General features: G+C 48.9%; 1 protein-coding gene across 1 annotated transcript in view; it reads left to right on the forward strand.

The window, feature by feature from the left end:
* Nucleotides 1-11034: 11034 nt before the first annotated feature.
* The window catches only part of LOC137141951 (alpha-2-macroglobulin-like), a gene marked incomplete at its 3' end in the record, with an annotated part of 33348 nt that continues 23230 nt past the window's right edge, over nt 11035-21152 (forward strand). Inside the window, exons 1-5 of the mRNA XM_067531070.1 lie at nt 11035-11167; nt 13938-14121; nt 15164-15320; nt 15668-15720; nt 19036-19056. Coding sequence (XP_067387171.1) covers nt 11079-11167; nt 13938-14121; nt 15164-15320; nt 15668-15720; nt 19036-19056 — 504 coding nt within the window. The remainder of the gene's footprint in view (nt 11168-13937; nt 14122-15163; nt 15321-15667; nt 15721-19035; nt 19057-21152) is intronic.

Raw genomic sequence — 21152 nt, forward strand, 5'->3', positions numbered from 1 at the left:
AAGAATGTTTTATGGAGATCCTGTAGGTGTTTGTCTCTGTCTGAGGGATCGGAGCAAATCTGGTTGTATCTTAGGGCTTGGCTGTAGAGAATGAATCATGCAATGTGTCCAGGGTAATAGCTAGAGGCATGAAGGTATGTACTGCAGTCAGTTGGTTTTCGGTATAGGGTGGTATTAATGTGACTGTCCTTTATTTGTATTGTAGTGTCCAGGAAGTGGATTTCTTGTGTGGACTGGTCCAGGCTGAGTGAATGTGATGTTTGCATTTCTTCTTTTGCAGATGAGCATGCGCTTACTGAGTGCAGCACAGTCTAGGGTCAAACTTCCCCCCCTGAAAGCAACTACAAGTCTGCACCAGATAGAGCAACTTGTGAGTGATACTCTATGTAGAAAACAGTGAGAGAAGGGAGAGGAAACACGGAGTTGCATACATAGAGATGTGAGACGTAATCCAAATGAAAGGCAGAGCTGTTCAAAGTCTGTGGGCTGGGAGGCATTTTCTAAGGAATTTGAAAAAGGGCCCATTTCACTGGAAAAATACACAAAATTTGGTAGCTGTTGGGCTTGGAAACCAATCCCTTTCCAGTGAAAATGAGCCTCTTTCTGAGCAGGAAGTGGCCTCATCAGGTGCAGTTTTCCAAAGCAAATAAATGACTTAGGCGCACAATTGCTATTGAAAGTCAGTGGGACGTGTGCTCCTGAGGCGCTTCTGAAAATCCCACCCTGCAGCCAAAGTCAACTCTAGAACTGAAACTCAAATAATCAGGATACATGAGCTACTGGTGCTGTAAATAGCCATTTCAGGGAATTTCATGGGAAAGTGAAACATGTGGGGTGTGAAGATGCCTAAAACAGGGGGAATATTTCTGTGCTTAATTCTGCAGCTGTTGATTTGCAGCTGTTTCATGCAGCTGAAGTAGTTAGTAGAGCAGGAGAAAAAAAACAGGGGTTAAGTGTGGATTTTGATCTGGCACAACCAAATTCCCATTAATGCCAATGAGCCAGATTTTGACCTCCCTACCCCCACCTCCAGTGTAAATCAAGAGTAACTCCCTGAAGTCAGTAGAGTTACAGCAGTGAAGGTGAGAGGAAAATTGGGCCCACTGGGTGGGGATGTAGGATTGATCCTCATGGGGGCCTGTAACAGGGTGCAATCACCTCTCACAAGCACCCCCTGATCAAGTGTGTGCATGCCTGCAGTTTTTCCTCAATTTCCTTTACTCACACTGCCCCCTGCTGGCCGCTATGCTTGTCAGGCGGGTCACACAGTCCATGTGTGAAAAAACAAAACCCTTCTGGGTTATCTCAATGCCCTCAATGTCCTGTCTTCCTCCCCTGGCTCAGTCCTTAGCCAGTATGTCCAACAGGGCCCATCGTGGTACCCTCAGTTGGTCATGTCCCTGAAGCCCTCCCTGGGCTAAGTCCTTCAACAGGCCAACATGGCCCACTGCAGTACCCCTCCATTGGCAGTCTCTATAGCCCTCTCCAGCCTCGATCCTCAGTCTGACCAGCAAGGCCTATCTCAGTACCTCAGCTGGCCAGCTTATGTGAGAAGATTCCTGTTCTGGGGTGGACCAGCACCACCAGGGCTTTCTCCCTGGAAGCTCTTTGCCTGTTCTTTAGTCTTCAGACCCCAGATCTCAGCTAGGTTAGTCTCAGTTCAGCCCCCTTCCAGGGAGTAACACAGTTCTAAGCACACTCCCTTCTCTGGACCTATGTAAACTCCCTTCTCTCTGAGAGGAGCCACTTCCTCAGTGGCTGATTGTAGGTGTCCCAGACCCACCCATTACTCCAGGCCCCAAGCCAAGGACTCTCTAAATAGCAGCCACATGCTATATTCCTTTAACTAAGTGCATTTCCCTGCAGTCCTTTTCTTTGTTGAGGCCCAGCAGCCAGCCAGGAGCACCTTTCTCGCTCCCCCAGACCCTGCCAACAACTGCTCTATTCAGCCTTTCAGCTCCCCCAGCCAGCCAGCCAGCCAGCCAGCCAGCCAGCCCCAGCAACACCTCTTGCTCTACTGATCCCTGCCAGCAGACTGAGCTCAGGCTGGTCCTGCAGCTCCTTTTATACAAGCCTGCTGGGCCCTGATTGGCTGCTTCCTGCAGCCTCTTTCCTAATTGGCTGTATCCCACACAACAACTATAGGCAGCTTAGCAGACCCTCTTTACTGCTCTTTTCTGGGGCAGGGTGTAGCAGGACCTTGAAGCCTCCAGCAGGGGGCCTCTGGGCCTAGTCCACCCCATCACAGGGCCAAAGAGGCTGATATTTCATTGATCCCACATGGAAGTCCCAAGAAACCCCTTTCAGGACTGGCTTCTTGTCATTCTGTACAACTAAACATCATTTTCTGGGGAGAAATTTGGGCTCTGCAAAAAAAGAAAAGAATCCCCATCTTCATCATTCTCATGGTTTTTCATCTGTGTTTTTCTTCATTTTCTCTCACAGGACAAACCCAGCCTGAGAAAAGGAGCCAGGGGGAGTTTATTTCCCTCTGCAATCTCTCCCACTATAGCCTGTTTGTAAATGTTACACTTACAACCTGATTGACTGCACGCTGTGACTGTGCAGTGGTTAACATGGCTGGATTCAGCCCCAGTGTGTATATATCCCCCTCCACAAACTCCTGCCAGGATTAAGGCCTCCAGCCCACTTCCAAAGAACCTTTTCCCTCCCATTGTCTCTCAGGTGTCTCTAAAGATCATCACTGTCCCTCTTCCACACACTCAGGAGTTAGCCTGGCTTTTCCTTCCCAAAGGTAGAACACGGGGACAGAGATCTGCACTCTACAGGCATGGGAGAGAGAGCTAATAGGAATCACACTTGCCCTTGCGATCGCCACGAGCAGTCTCTGCACTGGGAAGAGTAACGTAAATCTGCTTCTGAGCTTCCTGTCCATTAAGCCCCGGCTTTACTGGCGGGGACTCTGCGCAGCGTTACAAACCCCCACCAGTCACCAAAGTTCTGGCCCAAATTCTAATACTGACTGCAATTACTGTTATTGGTTCCTTGGTCCGGGCCGTAGGTTTGCACCATGGAGCCCTCCCAGGGTTGTGCAGATGGGACGTGTTGAGAGCCATGCAATGAGGGACTGGAGCTCTGGGTGGGTGCGTGAGCCTCCCTCCCTCCCACTGTGAGCACCAGAACGAAAGGGCTGCAGAACCCCCTGGCATTATGTCTGGCCCCAGGGAAGCTGGGCGCAAAGGCAGCCTGCGTGTCCTTGCTGGGTCTCCTGGTTGTTTACCCAGAGTCCCTCCCACTAGAACAAGGTTAGGTGACTTGGACCAGGGCCCTGCAGCAAGTCAATGCTTTAGCTGTAAATATGCAGCTGGCTGCTCTGGCGCTTGGCTCAAATCCATTGTGCTCCCTACGGCCCCTGTTGTAACAAAGCCAAGTCAGTAAGTGATGAACCAGCAAAATTCTGTCCTGCCCCCGCTTTCCAAATCCTCTGTTATCTGCTCCCTGATTTCCTGTCTTCTCCTGAACTCCCACTCTGTCCCTGTGCTCAGCACAGACAAGGTGTCCACGTCAACCAGCCAGCTGTGGGCGACAGAGAGTGGAAATCTCCAGTGGAACGTTTCTCTTGTGATGGATCTGCTAAGCAGAGAACTGTGACTCCCTTCAGCCGCCTCCACACTGCACTTGCCCTTCCTCCTGGCCAGGTACAGGAAAAGGCCCTGACCCAGGAAGTGGCCAGGCTCTGTTTGGGAAGTGGCAGCTGCTTGGCTAGCCAGGAGCTGCAGGGAAGCCATGTTGGATGCAGAGGTCAATCCCCAGGAACCATATGCAGAGCCTGACGTGGAACAGGCTGCGACTGCTGGAGGTTACAGTTGGGTGCAGGCCTGTGTAAAGTTATGGGGGAGCATCTGCGACTGGTAGAGACCCAATACAGACTGGCTCCAATGAGAGATGCTAAGCGCACCTGGCCTGGAAGCCTCCTATTTGCTTGAATAGAGAGTGAACCCGAAAGGGCACCCCAGACACTAGGCCTGAAGATCCCTGAGTCTTAACTAGATTGCCCCAGAGACCCAAACATTTACCGCTCTTGCTCACTGTGCACTGGAACTGTTTAAGCCTCTGGACCTAAGGCATCTGCACCCTTCCCCTTTGCTTCCAGACCTAGTCCAATACCCTTTACCGTAGCCACATGTCTGAGCAGTTAGTGGGACCCACCAGGGCTAATACCCACAAGGCCTAGCTGTTGAAGTACCTATATTGTTTGCCTCTGAGTTACAAGTACAACTATGAGCGCCCTAGGAGTCTGGTGTACTCAGTGCCCGATTTAAGAATATTGGGGCCCTGTGCATTAGAGAAACTAGAGGCCAGCCCCCACCTTCCTTAAACTGGACAGAGCAGGTGAAGTACAGTCGGCAAATATAAGAACATCTTCATTCATTATTATTTCTAGATCTTTCTCAGCAGAAAGTACAAGCACACCACTGACAGTGAAAAGAAGTTGCTATGCTAACTTGGGCAGTACTATATTTTGAGTATTAGAAAGAATATAAATTAGGGCTGTCAATCACAGTTACTTCAAGAGATTAACACAACAAAATTAACTACATGTTAAAAATGAGTCATCATTAATAATCGCAGTTATAATCACACTGTTAATAATGGAATACCAAGTTAAATTTATTATAAATACTTTTTGATGTTCTTCTACATTTTCAAATATCTTGATTTCAGTTACAACACAGAACACGAAGCGTACAGTGCTCACTTTCGATTATTTGTCTGACAATTGTTTGCACTGTATAAAACAGAAAAGAAATAGTATTTTTCAATTCACCTCATACAAGTATTGAAGAGCAATCTCTTTATTGTGAAAGTGCAACTTACAAATGTGGATTTTTTTTTTTACATTGCTGTACTCAAAAACAAAACAATGTAAAACTTTACTGTCTCCAAGTCAGCTCAGTCCTACCTTTTGTTCAGCCAATCGCTAAGACAAACAAGTTTGTTTACATTTATGGGGAAGAATGCTGCCTGCTTCTGAATTACAGCGTTAGCTGAAAGTGAGAACAGGAGTTCGCATGGCACTGTTATAGCCAGTGCTGCAAGGTATTTACATGCCAGATATGCTAAATGTGTGTATACCCCTTCATGCTTCAACTGGTAATTGCACTATCTTTTTTAATCTTTTTTAGAATCCACATATTTGTAATAAAAATACTAATTAGGGCTGTCACTTAATCACAGTTAATGAATGCGATTAACTTAAAACAAAATTAGCACATTATTTTTTTAATCACATACCAGGGTACCTCTCCTCCTGCCAGCCTGCTCCACTGCTATTCCCACCTCCTCCCAGTCCCCCACCCCCATCGAGTCACCCCGGCCAAGCTGCTCTGGAGCGGGATCCTGCCTCCTGTCTGCTGTACAGAGTGGGGGTGGGAGGGCTGATGTCAGGGTGTGGCCCTCCCTCCGCCCGTGTACCCATTCACAGCGGAGCTGGGATCGGGGAACAAGGCGGCCTTTTGCTGCTGCTGCTGCTGCTGGCTCAGGGACAAGTGCTGGCAACAGCAGCTGCTGCTGTGTTTAGCCACCTGAGTGCTCTGCTGAAAGAGACAGTGCTCCCCCAGCACACACGCACACACACACACACACACAAACTTCCCCCAGCACACACACACACACACTTCCCCCCCAATACACATACAACTTCTCACCTAACCCCAAAAATATGTAAATAAAAGGTATTCCATTATTGCTTAACTGTAAAACTGCAATATAATCACAACTGTTTTAATCATAGAATCATAGAGTTGGAAGGGACCTCAGGAGGTATCTAGTTCAACCCCCTGCTCAAAGCAGGACCAACCTCAGCTAAACCATCCCAGCCAGGGCTTTGTCAAACCGGGCCTTAAAAACCTCTAAGGATGGAGATTCCACCACCTCCCTAGGTAACCCATTCCAGTGCTTCACCACCCTCCTAGGGAAAAACTTTTTCCTAATGTCCAACCTAGACCTCGCTCCCCTGCAACTTGAGACCATTGTTCCTTGTTCTGTCGTCTGCCACCACCGAGAACAGCCTAGCTCCATCCTCCCTGGAACCCCCTTTCAGGTAGTTAAAGGCTGCTATCAAATTCCTCCTCATTCTTCTCTTCTGCAGACTAAACAAGCCTAGTTCCCTCAGCCTCTCCTCATAAGTCATGTGCTCCAGCCCCCAAATCATTTTTGTTGCCCTCCGCTGGACTCTCTCCAACTTGTCCACATCCTTTTTGTAGTGGGTGGCCCAAAACTGGACACAATACTACAAATGCACCTCACCAATGCCGAATAGAGGGGAATAATCACCTCCCGCAATCTGCTGGCAATGCTCCTACTAATGCATCTCATGATTAATTGTGATTAATTTTTTTAATCGTTTGACAGCCCTAATACAAACAGAATTTGAATATAAAAATAAAAATTGTATATAGCCTCACTGAGTGAGAACAAACATTATGGTGTGCTGACCTGGACATTTCATGAACCAGAAGAAAACAAGCATGTTTAATATATTTTAAAATGTTTTGTTTGTTTGGGGGTTTTTTTTGTTAACGTTATAGCCACAAGATAGTTCACTTTGTTACATTTTTTTCAACAAATAATTATTTGTATTGGATGCATAGCTTCAGAACATAACATGCACCCAGTGTACTTCATTACATTGGCTTATTGAATTCTCACATCATTAAATCGAAACAATTCAAAGTGACTGATATATAAATACACAACAGAACATGTCTTAACTACAGTACTACAGGGACTTCTTCCACGATCAGTGGCTAGCAACATTTTTGATCGTCATTGTAGTCCAGGTTTCGCATCATGTCACTCTCCAGGGACATTAAGGCAAGGGTGTTCATTGTTGAGAGGCTGAGATTTTAATTCTGCTCATCCTGGAGAATGACTCGTTCTGCATCAGCATTTGTAACCGGCAACATGAGGTACGTATGAAGACCGATGCCCACATCTGGAAAAATGGATTCCAGGTGGTGAGCCTTCAGCTGCTCCTAGTAGGGTAGCTGGCAAGTGACCGTCTTCATTGTTTGCAAAAGAACAGAACTGTTTAAACTCATCTTCAAAAATTGCTTCGGGATCAGATGGCTATTTTTCAACCAAAGCTGCAGCTGCGGCTGCCGAACAAATCTCAGTGTGCGACATATAGCTGAGGTTGTTTAGGAAGCCAAAATCCTTATATCATCCCAGATGACTTTGTAGGGACACTTTCAAACTGTCAGTTATGAAGTTAAAAGTTTCTACTCTACATTTGTCTGGCCTCTGCAACTCTGCATTTGGTGTATTGGGTTCACATGCCTGCTGTTTATGTTTTGGGATTCAAGGAGTGCAAGTGCTCCCATTTCATCAAACTGATCCCACAGGTGCCTTAAAAAAATCACCCCGTGACTGCAGGAGTTGGACAGTGGAAGCAAGGTTGATTTCATACAAACTGACAGCTGGGTGTTAAAAAATCTCCTTTGAGAGTAAAGGGAGGGTAAATATGAAGGGGACTGTTAGCTCACTGTCCTGTTTGTTAACAGGGCACTCTGAGTCCATGCTCCAAGGACTATTGAAGTGCTAACCCTTCACATGTTTTCACCTCCCACTCCTTGGCCAGAACCCACAGTGAAGTGAAGGCTGGGTTATCACCAACAGGCAATTGCGTAACATCACCACATGTTTGTCTTTTTTGATCTGTCTGTTCTGAAAGTGAGGAGAGCTGGGCTTATGTGGGTTCGGGATTACAACAGAGTGACATTGTTTGCACAAAATTGTTTTTTGGTGAAATATACAGATTGGGCAATAGCAAAACTTTTGAAAATTATTTTGGTTTAAAAAAAACCCTTAAACCAAATTCAAAAAAAAAAAAAAACCCAGAACATTTTGTTCTGACATTTTTCAAATAAAATGTTTTGATTTTTTTATTTCAAAGTTACTTTTCCTTTCAACATTTCCTTTTCATTTTATTTGAAAAATACTTAAAAGCATTAAAAAAAGACTCAAAATCAAAATGAAACCTTTTCTTTCAGGTTGAATGATAGGTTTCATTTAAGAACATAAGAATGGCCATACTGTGTCAGACCAATGGTCCATCTAGCCCAGTGTCCTGTCTTCCGACAGTAGCCAATGCCAGGTGCATCAGAGGGAATGAACAAAACAGGTAATCATCAAGTGATCCACCCCTTGTCATCCATTCCTAGCTTCTGGCAAACAGAGACTGGGGACACTTCACAGCATAGTTTTGCATCCCTGCTCATCCTTGCTAATAGCCATTGATGGACCTATCCTTCATGAACTTATCTAGTTCTTTTTTAATTCTGTTATAGTCTTGGCCTTCACAACATCCTCTGGTAAAGCGTTCCACAGGTTGACTGTGTGTTGTGTGAAGAAATACTTCAATACTTTTGTTTATTTTAAACTTGTTGACTATTAATTTCCTTTGGTGACCCCTAGTTCTTGTTTTATGAGAAGGAGCAAATAACACTTCCTTATTTACTTTCTCCACACCAGTCATGATTTTATAGACCTCTATCGTATCCCTCCTTAGTTGTCTCTTTTCCAAGATGAAAAGTCTTTTCATATGGAAGCTGTTCCATACCCCTAACCATTTTAGTTGCCCTTTTCTGTACTTTTGTACTTTTTCCAATTCCAATGTATGTTTTTTGACGTGGGGCAACCTGATCTGCACGCAGTGTTCAAGAAGTGGGCGTACCATGGTGTAGACAGGCAATATATTTTTCTATCTTATTGTCTAACCTTTTCCTAATGATTCCCAACGTTCTGTTAGCTTTTTTGACTACCACTGCAAATTGAATGGATGTTTTCAGAGAACTATCCACAGTGACTCCAAGATCTCTCTCTCTTGAGTGATAACAGCTAATTTAGACCCCATCATTTTATGTCCACTTGAGATTATGTTTTCCAATGTGCATTATTTTGCATTTATCAACACTGAATTTGACCCAAAATACATTTTTTCAACCTTTCGATTCACTAAATGTTTGGAAAACATTCGGTTTTCGTTCAGTCCAAACCAATTTAAAAAAAATTCAGAATTGTCAGCGAACCAAAAATGCACTTATTCTCCCAGCTGTACTGGGGATCTCAATAGGATACATCCTTCCCCTGACTGAGGCTTTCCCAGTATTTCAGATCTCCAGTTCTTAGAAGCAAGGCAGTGACTGTCCACACTCCTTGAATGGTTTTAAATCCATAACGAAGTAAGGCATTAACTTTCCCATGTGCCCCCGAAAGGGCCTTTTCCTTTGCCTTCGTATAGCATCTCCTATCAGAAGATCCTAAACCACTTGACAAACATTAGTCGGCTGAGCCCCATGCACCCCTGCCAAGAGCGTCAGTATCATTAGCTTCATTTTACTGATGGATAAAGTGAGATACAAAGAGGGGAAGGGATATGCCCAAGGTCACACAGTGAGTTGGTGGCAGGGCTGAGAAATGAACCCACTGCTCCCAGCTCTGACGTCTTTACTCGCAAGACTTTCCTTCCTCTGCTTAGAGCCCCATGTGCCAGTCTTACTGTGCTCCAAAGAGACCATTCATGGCTCTCACCCTCTGCCCCAGGAGCAAAAGAAGCAGTCCCGCTCCCTCGACCAGCTGAGGGTATTGATCTGCACCGAGCTGGCCTGACATCTTGCAACAGAAGGTAACAATGGTGCAGCTCTTCAGCCAGGAGAGGCAAGCGCTGTGGACAGGAGCAAGTGTGATCTACTCACTTCTGATGCAGGCAGTGGCACAAACACACCTGGCAAGGGCAGCGCCGCTCATCCAGGCAGCAGAGGGCACTTTTATACCCAGAGCCAGCCCTGACACATGCCATGCAGCAGGGGCCATGGTGCACGAAATGGTCTCTGACTGGCATTCCCTGCAGGCAGGACTGACTAGAGGCAGGAAAAGGGAGACAATTGCACAGGGGGCCCCCAAACACGTCTGTGCAAATAAAGTGAATGGGAGGGTGTGGGGTCCTGCAAACATGAGGTACTAGGGCCCTGATGTCTCTCGAGGGGCCTGGCTGCAGGTGTGCCGGAGGGGCATTACCGGAGGTAGCTGGCTAACGTACCGGTGGAACGTGATACGCAACATCACCAACACGTGCTGGGACTTCAGAGGGGGCTGGAGCTCGTCTCGCACTGACGCTGTGGTGAAGTTCAGCCCTGACAGAAGTCCAGAGACTCTCCCATCCCCTCGCCATTCTCACGGAGGAGAGTGAGGAGGAGGGAGCAAAGAGCCAGGCTGCTCCAGACAGCTCCTCTGCTCCTCCCTGCTCCCCTCTCCTCCCTTCAGCACCTGGTCTGGGAAGGGGCAGAGGCAGGTGAAGAACCCCTGGTACGCCCCCCCCTCAGCCTGGGAAAGCGGGTGGAAACCCCACTGCAACCCCCTCCCTCCCCGGGCCTTGGAGAAAGATTGAGAGATGACTAGCCTGCGGTAGGGCCTCAAACCCACTCACCCCAAACCTCTGGGAGCGTGGGTGCTGTGGTACACACACCGTGGGGAGGGGCACAGCTCAAACGACCAGAAAACCACAATGGTGTATTGTTTTTAATAACATCTCAAGATTTTGGGGGGCCAGTTTGATGATGCTGAAGATCCGACTCAGCTTTTTCATCTCTCGTGGTTGGCAGCACTGGGGATAGGAACAGGAACGGTTTCACTGGGCAGGATTTAGAAGCTTGTTCCAATCCCCGGGGGATGCTGGCCTGGCCCTGTAATGAACTGACGGGCTTCTCCCACCACTGCAGAGTCCTGCGGCAGTGATACAAACAGGGGCTGGGGGCGAGGATGATTCAGATATAGGACAGTCTTACATGAACACCTCCAGTAAATACCCTTCCCACACCCATTTGTCTGGCCAGGGACATTCTCTGGGCCGTGATTCACAGCTGTTGGCTCTGGGTCCGCCTCATGTTCCTATCCCCATTTCCCAGATGGTCCTGGCCCCCTGCCCTTATCTCGCCCCTCCCGGGGGCTGTTTGCAGAGTGCTGTATAAAGGGGCCGACCCAGAGGAGAGCCAGGGTGCAGGGAGCCAGCAAACAAGTCTGTGCGTCTGCCTCACTCACCACCCTCACTCTGCACCATGGGGAAGGACAGGCTTCCCGGCGGTCCGAGCATCTTCCTCCTGCTCCTCTTCCTCCTCCCTGGGGACACCTCGCCCACCACCGAACCGTAAGCTGCACACGCAGAGGGGGCTCGTGCTGTCTTGTCTTTTGCTTCCTTCATCCCCCTCACAGCTCTGCCAGTGCCCCTCAGTCCTGCTTAGCTACCCCTTAGTACTCCAGCCCGGGGCTCCCCACACAGCCCTGCCTGCGCCCCTCACGCCTGCCCTGCAGCCCCCCTGCTCTGCCAGTTCCCTTGCCTGTGAGCGAGAGCTCACACAAGTGGTTCTCTTTTCGCCTCGTCTTTAAAGCCAGTTTGCTTCCCCTGGCAGCCACAGACTGTGCTTGTTCCCAAAGAGAGTCTGTGACCTAGATTCCCACCAGTCAGCACAGCCCCTGGCAGCGGCGCACACTGCTGGGCTAGCCAGATGGGGCTCTGCAGACCTGCAATGTGGCTGCAACCTCACCTCCATTGAGGGGCCTGACCGGGGGTGTGGCCGAGGACAGCCAGGAGCTGGGCTGACTCAGGGTATCCCTTTGGCAGTGTGGACTGGCAGAGAGTTCCTCTGGAGCCCAGCAGAGACTGGAGCATTTGCCCTCCAGTGGGCATTCCCTGCTCCTGGGTGCAGCACCCCTCCTCGCTGATGTACATGAGCAGGTGCAATTTACACTGCCCTGATTCAGCAGGGGATGGATCTAGTCCCACAACTCCAATGTCAGATCTCTTAACGCAGTGAATGCCATGTTGTTACGCTCAGCGCTGTGCAAACAGAATGGAGAGATGATCCCTGCCCCCAAAAGCTCATAATCGAGGCTCGCCAGACACTAGAACTGCCATCCCGCCACAGAGTCTGACATTTCAAAAATCGGTTTCAATGCAAATTGGAACACACAGTCAATATTTTTCATAGAATAGAAATTCCAGCAAAGTTTGATGCAGAAACATCTAAACTCTTCATTTTGATAATGTCAGAACATTGCACTTTAATAATAATGTATTATTAACAATAATGTATTATAATGATCATGTATTTTAATTAATAATAATAATCATGTAATAAAATAGTATATGTATTATATTTAATATTCTATAACATCCATATTATAATATCAACATCTAAATAAAGCATTCTGACATTAGCAAAATGAGAAAGCCAAAACCATTCATTTAGGCAATTTTCCACTGGAAATGTTGTCGAAATTGACACGTTCCTGCAAAACATCTCCATTGTGATGAAACTGCATTTTCCAACAGCGAATGGTCCCAGCTGAGCTCTTTTGCCCAGTTCTATTCTAATCTTCGCCTGTAGCTTGGATCTGGTCAGATCTGTCTGCGTCCTGCACCTTTCAATGGCGCGAAGCCCCCTCTGGGCTGCAGAAGCAGCTGCTGTTTTGTCTTCCTTGCATCCGGCTGCACAGGAGAGACCCCACTCTTCTCTCTCCGTCTGTGTTACAGAGACCTGGCTTTTGTCCGGTCTTGTTCTCTCAGTCTGAACTAATGTTTGTTCTGGCCGAAAGGGCAGGGGATGAACAGAATGCGGGGCACAGTCACCAAGTCTGTTCTGCTCCGGGTGAGGCATTTGATGGAAATGTTAATGAAATAATTTGCATAGCTGTGAATATGTTGCATGTCAGCGTGAATTTAAACTCCTGGTTGCCAAACCCTGCCCCGAAGAGATCAACCAAACATGGCAGCTCTGGAAGGTCACTGCTGAAAGAGCTCTGGGGGCAGAGCTCTAGGGCTGTTGTTTACTGTTGGAAGAAGCCCAATGAAGTGAATGGAAAGAATCCTATTGACTTCAATAGGCTTTGGATCCGGCTCTAACAAGGAGTGACTTGGAATTTAATCAGCGCCAGATTAAAGCTAGTCCGACCTGCCTTTGTCAGTTTGGAATCTTTGAAATCATTTTGAAGCTCCCCTGACAGAAAGCTCAGTGTACGTCCAGCCTCGCCACAGGGAGGCTCTGCCAGTGTCTCTGGTCTGAGTCAGCAGCCTGCAGCCATGGCCGGTGAGATCTCCTTCAGTAGCCCAAATCACTCTGCTGTAGTCCTGGCTGGCGAGGTGTCAGCCAAGACGATTGAAGCCCTCATTCACACTTGCACTTAGTTAGCACTTTTCATCCAAAGATCTCCGTGCACTTTAAAGGGGGTGTAAGCAGCATCTTCAGGATCTGTATATCACTAATGGGGAAACTGAGGCACAGAGCGGTGAAGCAACTTGCCCAGGAGCACACAGCATGTCACTGACAGACCCAGGAATGGCAGTGAGTTCTCCGGCCAATCCCTGTACATTAGGCCAGGCTGCCTGTTCCGCACGACGGTCATTCCCTACATTCAGCCATCCGTACATTTGTGTCTCTCCGTCACCGAGGGCAGCAGCAGACACAGCTAGATAGACAGACACAGAGAGAGGAGGTCAGATTAAAACCCCTGAGCCACACTCCTGTGTAACTGCCTCCCAGTCTCCACGGAGGTACAACGAGCCTTTCACAGGAGCTTCCCCCTTGGTGCCTCAGCAAGGGGCTGTGGGATGCACAAAAATCAATTAGCAGCCAGAACGTTTCAAGCCAGGCCCGCTCCCTGCTGGGAGCCTGAACAAACAGCCCTTGTGCAGGAATGGCTGTCAGCACAGAAAGCGTTCCTGCGCTCCAGGCGGTGGCTGAGTGAGCAGGCAGGCTAACACCTTACAACAACAAATGAAATTCACCATCCTGTGTGTGTACATTGCAGTTCTGGTGGCTGGTAGGGGACTAGGCTGTCACACTGGTCCATTCCCTTTCATCAGAACCTTCTCCATTCCCCATCCCTGCCTCTCTGACCTGTGCCCTTCCCCTTCCCAGGCAGTACATGGTGCTAGTGCCCTTCCTGATCCACACCAAGGTTCCTGAACAGGTCTGTATCCAGCTGAGCCACCTGAACGAGTCTGTGACGCTGAGCGCCACGCTGGAACACGCAGGGGAGAACAGGAGCCTCATTGCAGACGTGGTGTCGGACAAGGACGTGTTCAAGTGCGTCCCGTTCGAGGTGAGTATCTGACCCCCCCGGGGTTTATCACCTGTCTCTGTAAGATAATGGCAGCCTGGGACAAACCCCTGCAACGCCTGCTACCGTCAGGAATCACAAACGGAGACAGGCTCAGGTAGGGACGTTCAAGGAAAACCCCGTTTCTGCAGGCAGTGCTGTGGGTGACTCATGGAGAGTGGCCTTCTTCACTCAGTACGGCTCAGTGCCCAGCACCATGCTAGGGGATGCAGTGCTACAGGCTGTGACGTGGATGACTTTGTCGGGGTGCTTTTCTCCGAGTCAGTGCTGACCTTACGGCTGCGGCCTGCCATCCCATTTCTCAGGGGCTCCACAAGTCTCAGAGCGAGACCGGAAGGAAACCACTGGAAGAAGAAGCCTAGAAGATGGAGGTTAGAGAAGTTCCCAGAGACAATTGACGTCCAGCTTGTGCCGCTCTCTGGGGCCAGTTCAGGGTTGCTCCCTGCAGCACTCGCGGCCGGCTGGGGGGACAGTGGAAGAAAATGGACCCAGCACAGAAAGAATTAGTCAGATGTAGCTTCCCATTGTCAGACATCGCTGGGATCCACAGCTGGGGGACACAATCACAGCCCATAAATCCCTGTGAGGAAGGAGTGTAACGTGGGAAGGGAAATGACTCCCAGTCTTGGACAGAGGCAGCACAAAGGGTGAGGGGCAGAAGGAAAAGCTGAGACTAAGACATTGGGGGAAGTTCTTCAGCTATGAGCTATTGGCATGGAGGAGTCAGAGACTCCTGAGGGCGGTGGCAGGACAGAGACGCCTCTGGAGGAGGTGGTGCAGGCCCCGTCACTGCCCTGATTGCAGCTGCCTAGAGGAGACATTAGTGGGGGTGGAGGAGAAGAGTCCTGAACAGCCCAGGGTGAGGTCGGACTGGCAGATCCTGGCTTTCTTTCCCCAGACCCACAATGCCTGGTTCGGATAGGTAAGTTCTGCCTTCTAGGCTGGGGTCCCTGTAAACCTCCAGCCTCCAAAGGCTCCGTGCAGACGGGGTCGCTAAGGCAGCGGCGCTTTCGCTGTTCTCCAGGTTCCAGAGTCCAGCAGCCAGTCAGTAGCGTTTCTCACGGTGCTGGTGACGGGGCCCACGCTGACCTTCAGGAGCCGGAAATCGGTGCTGGTCAAGAACTCAGAGAGCTTGGTCTTTGTCCAGACAGACAAACCCATCTACAAACCGGGACAAACAGGTACAGGGAATCGGGTGGGGAATTACAGACAGAGCAGGAAATCCTCCCTGCCTTCCCAGAGACCCCATAACTGGTGTTAGTTAGCCAGTCAGTCAGTTAGTTATTTAGTTAGTTAGTTAGTTAGTTAGTTAGTACAGCCAGCAGTAAACCTGCCTTCCCATCACCTCCCCGACAATCACAGACCTGGGGCGGGTGGTGCCTACACCATCCCTGCCATGCATCCAGCGGTCACAGCAAGTGGGGCAGGCGGGCACACCGCCTCTGCCTCAATGACTGATGGGCCCTGGTAGAGAAGCTGCCAGTTTAACAGTGACAATCTCTCCCTCTCTCCCTCACGCCGGCCGCAGTTCTGTTTCGGATCGTCTCTCTGGACGAAGGCTTCCGTCCGCTGGATGAGAAGGTAGGTCTGGTCGCTCGTCGGGATCCATGGCCGACTTGGAAGTCCTTTGTGACTCCCGGTGAACTTACTGCTGTTAACCTCCATCTCGAACTGTAGCAGCGACTCTGTAAAGCAAGTGATCCCTTCTCACTGCTCACATCTTCTTCTTAGGGGTCAGATTCTGCCATGATTCACACCCCATTCAACTCCATTGACAGAGTGTACATAGGACAGACTACGCCCCTTTATGACACAATATGAATTATTATAATATAAAACTGGTGTGTGTGTGTGTGCACCACTGCTCTCTGCTGGTTGGAATGTGAAACGCACAAGTGTGTGTGGTTGGCAAGGCTACTCTTGTGTCTGGGAGGTCACAGTGGTCACAGGCACCGTACATTTGAATGAAATCCGTGAAATCTTGGGCATGGCTGTAAAAGCTCATTAGATTAGGCCCTCAACCAAGTGGTGTTGCGAGCTGGCACAAGGGATGCAGCCCCACTCATGTTTGGCCCGTCTGACCCTCCATCTCCATCTACAGAGGTGCGGATGGGCCAGACCTGAGTGGCGCTGTGACCCCCATGCACCAGGTCCCAATGCCTGAAATGGGGAGTCCGTCCAGTGCTGCAGGACTGGAGCCACTGCTGTGGGGTGAGCGCAGGATGCCCCTCACTGCCCTGGGTCTCACTTTTCAGCACCCTCACTCCACTCTTGTGTGTGTTGATGTGGTGCAAAGTCCATTCTTTGCTGACCTTGCCATGTCTCACCATTTGTTCCCCACACGCTGCTGTGACATTCACTGAAACTTTCTGTGCCAGAATCCTAGCCTGAGCCACAGGCCTTACGCTGCGATCAGCTGACAGAGATTCATCTTTGGATTCCAGGGCTGAGGGCTAGTAGATGGGCCGAGTTCTGTGCCTTCTGCTGTCCCATGAGCTTTGAGTGGCCACGGCGTGCAGTAGAGTGACAGCCGTGACATCAGTGGTGGGCACAAATCTGCTATAACGTGGAGCCCCACAATGGTTTTCCAGGGTCACTGTTCAGAGACTAAATCCCTCTGAAATGGATTTATGGACCGCTACTGAAATAGCCAATGATCCTGGCTCCCAGATGGGATCCTATCCACCAAGCAGCCCAGCTACACAGGAGACTATAGAGTTGTTTCCTGTCTGCTTCCAGCCTCTGCCATTACATCTGATCAACAGGTTGGCATGTGAGGAAATATCTCAGCAGAAGTAGGGTTAAAGAAACGTTTAGATGGGAAGATCCTTGCTCTGAGATGCTGGGCCATATTCCGATCTCATTTGTACCACTGTCAAGCTGGAACAACTCCACTGACTGGAGTTGATGTGAAACCCTAAATTGACGGGTGCATTAGTAATGCCTTAGACTGACACCAATTATTGGGAGCAAAATTTGGCCAATGGGGCTAAGCTGATTCTAAGATTATCTTGGCAAAGATCTTAGGGAGGATGTTCATCTTTCCCCTGGAGCAGAGAGTGGAAATTGTCTTGTTAGCATCGTGCCAGAGATGAGCAAATTGGAAAAAGTTCAGGGGGGAGCAAAAAAAGAAGAGGTTTTAAAAACCTGATCTATGGGGAAAGGTTGAAAGACTTGGGCATGTTTAGTCTAGAGGTGAGAAGGCTGAGGGGGGACATCAGATATGTAAAACGTTGTTATAAAGAGGGCAGTGATCAATTGTTCTCCATGCCCAAGAAGTAATTAGTTTAGTTTGCAGCAAGGGAGATTTAGGTTAGATAGTATGAAAGCCTTTCTAACGCTAAGGATAGTTATGCACTGGTACAGGTTACCGAGGCAGACTGTGGAATCCCTGTCACTGGAACTTTGTAGGAACAGGTTGGACAAACACCGTTCAGGGACAATCTAAGTTTCCTGGGACCGGCGGCAGTGCAGGAAATGAATTAGATAACCTCTTGAGATCCTTTCCAGCCCTACATTTCTGTGATTTTATGATTCTATGCTACATGGTAAATTGCCAGCAGTTGGTAGAGCTAAGATCCCCCCTCCATCTTCTGTGTTACATCTTATAGGGAGATCCTGACCACAAAGAAACGTAACACACACCAGAGAAGTTAGTGCTCTGAACAGAATTGCAAAGAATAACGATCAGAAAAGATGCCATTGGTTTCCACATGCAGAGTAACACTGGAATAACTGGCCTCTCTTTTCTTTTTTCCATCTGACACTTTCAGCACTGGCATTAGGCACACCCTAAGGAGCTGATTTCCCCCACTCTGGCGGCATCATTTACACCAGAGCAAAGTGGGCATAAAAAGTGGCCAGATGAGAACGGTAGCTGTGTGCCCCGCTCGGCACTGGGGTAAATGGCAGCACCGGGGGGCAGCAGTGAGCCAGGCCCTGAGGAGATCATTTCTATCTTGCGGGTGAGGCATGTGACTGGGCCTCAAGACCCCTATACCTGGCTCTGTCACAACCTTTCTTCACATCGTACACTTTGAGCTAGCTGCCCTTCCTCCTGCAGCCTCACTGCCAGGTTGTGTGTGCAGGAGCAGGCGTCCCTGAGGAGACTTCCCCGCAAGAGGGCAGCCGTGTGATGCTGCAGGGTAGGACCCGGAGATATTCAGTTGCCATCTGAAAGCCTTGGGAACCGGAGACTTTCCAAATAGTTACACGCTCAGGGTCACATTTCCAAAGTGCCTCAGTGACTTAGACACCTACGTCCTGTTTTCTGAAGTGCCTTGAGCACTTTGGGCCAGATTTCCAAATGCAGGTAGGCACCAGTGGGATTTTCAAAGCACATAGGCAGGTTAGGATCCTAACTCCCATTGACTGCAGTGGGACCTAGGTACCTCAGCACTCGGAAACCCTCTAGGTTCCTATCTGCATTGTTAGGCACCTAAACCCCTTTACAAACCTGCCCCCAAGTCTCACTGAAAGTCAGTGGCTCTCAGGCTCCTGAGCCCCAGAACCTCCCAGGTATGAAGGTGCCTGACTCCCATTGAAATCAACGGGAGTTAGACACCTAAACCCCTTTGTGGAGTTGGGCCTAAGCACCTAAATCACTTTTTTAAATGGCTCCTAAGTCACTTAGGTGATTTTCCAAATTTTACCCTGAATCCTCTAAATGCAAAATGACGTGTTTAATTTCACAGCTGTGTTAAACTGACCAATTCAGGCTCTAAAACAAAGGACCCGCTGGAGTTTCTCATTAAGTACCAGGGAGCAATGGGCAGAGGGAAATGCAGAGGAGAGACGCAGCAGTCCCTTGACCAGGATACTCTGCAGCCCTTGAAATGAGCTCAGTGCACGTCTGACCTGTGTTGCTAACTCTGCTTCTCCCTGTTTTCCCCACAGTTTCCACTGGTCTTCATCACGGTAAGTGGGCACAGTCATTTTTACTCTCACAGCTGCTAGCTGAACGCTGGGACTGCTACGGGGGGACTCCCGTGCGCCGCAGCAGAGGGGTTACGTACTGTGGTGTTCATTGTGAATGTTTAGTGCCGCCACTCGGGGGCTTAGAGCGAGGAAGTGAGGGTGAGTCTGTGTGAACAGGAGTTCTGCATTCACCCCACCCCATTCCTGGGTGCTGTGTCCCCAGAGATTTCAGTCCTCAGCTACAGCACAATGCTGGAACATGACCTGCAAAGGGGGAAAATGGGCCTGTGACCTTTTCTGCTTCTTTAGGTTGTTTAAAGGAGCCTGAAAGGGTCTGTTGTGAAAGTGAGCCCTGGTCTGCACACGGGTTTCATACCAGTTTAACTGTGTCAGTCAGGGGTGCGATTTATACCGAAAGAGTTACACCGGTACAGCCGCTAGTGTGGGCAGAGTGATACCAGCAGAAAGGTGCCGTATACCGGCATAGCTCATTCCCCTTCCCATATAGGGATAAGCTATACTGGTCAAAGGCACCTTTATCCTGCTATAACTGTGTCCACACTGCGCGGGTTGAACGGGTGTCGCTACACCAGTATCGCTAAAGCAGTACAACTTTTATGTGCAGACAGGCGCTAAGTCCATCATTTCTGCTTCTTTTGCCATTAGAAGTCCAAGTCTTGTCCACCCTGCAAGTCTCTGTGGGCAAAAGAGAACAGGGAAGTGATGACATGACGAGAGTCCGGGGAGGCAAAGCTGAGCATCTGAGAGGGGAAGGGATCTTTAGGACTCTTTCAAATTATTCAGGGTTGTTGGGTTTGTTTTGTGAACAGCTGTTTAATTCCAATGATCAATAAACAGTTGGGACGGAGGCTGTCTCTTTTGAGACAGTGTGGCCTAGACAGACAGCTGTGCTGGGACTCAGGAGACCTGGGTTTTAGTCTGAACTCTACCACCTCCCTGCTAGTGACTTTAGGAAGTGAGTTCACTTCTTGGTACCTCAGTTTCCCCATATGTGAAACAGGAATAACGATACTGACCTCCTTTGTAAAGCAGGCTGAGATCTATGGATGCAAAGTGCTAGGCATTTTTATTATTATTTTTGTTGTTGTTGTTTGTTTCCAACTCCCAGTCTTTGACTTCTGATGTGTCAGCTCACAATAAACACGTCTGAGATCTGGTGGAAAACCAGGGGAGACCAGACATGCCATTCCTGCTATTTCTGAGCTTTAAACAACAAGCAGAGGGGGAAGAAAAACCCTTTAAAAAAGCGTTCAGGCCTTCTGTATAAATCCATTATAAAGATGACAAAGGTGGCACAAGCCCACTTACAAACAATCTCTGCCAGCCTCCTTTGAATGGTGCGCTCATTTCATCCCCTGACCCCCCTTGCACCTGGCTACCCGCTTTTCCCTTGACTTACGTGTGGGGCCAGGTCTCAGTCAGGGCAAGAATGCAGTGGAACCTGTCAGCTGTAGGGCCTGTCACCCACTCTGCCTGCAGTGTCCCTTTGTGGGGACTCTTGGAACCAGGGCCTGCTCTCTGCCCTTCCCCCATGGCTGGTACCCGAGATGTCACTCACATCCCCTGTGTCACTTGGCTCAGGGATAAAGTCTGAATGAAATAAATCTGCTCCATGAGCAATCGGTCAGTCACTTGGGACTATCTAAAGTAAACAGACTTTTGATGGTAGCCAAGATAGCCGGGAGAAAACAGACAGGAAACGGAAGAGTGTGAACATTAACCACGTTACTGAGTGGTCTGCAAAGGGCACATCAAGTTATAGCTCGCTTCTAGTTCCATCCCTTTGTTGGTTTCTACTGGATTTGGGCCTGAGCTGTGAAATTCAGAACCAGGTTAGGATCTGGTCAGGTCAGGCCTGGTTTGATCCATTGGTTTGGCCTGTTAATGATCAATTTGTAATTCACAATATTTAGCTGTTACAGAGATGAGGTTTCAGATCCAGCCTCTGGACCTGGCTTCAAACTTGCCCCAAACCATGCTCAGGTCCTTGTCTGATGAATTCAGATTGTCCCCTGCATTCCCTACCCCCCAATCCATATTGTGCTCCAGTGTTTTGAGTAGCAGCCCAAACAACA

The sequence above is a fragment of the Emydura macquarii genome, unplaced genomic scaffold (assembly GCF_026122565.2).
Source record: "Emydura macquarii macquarii isolate MOO-44397 ecotype Brisbane River unplaced genomic scaffold, CSIRO-AGI_Emac_v2 contig_3122, whole genome shotgun sequence".
Taxonomy (NCBI): Eukaryota; Metazoa; Chordata; order Testudines; family Chelidae; genus Emydura; species Emydura macquarii.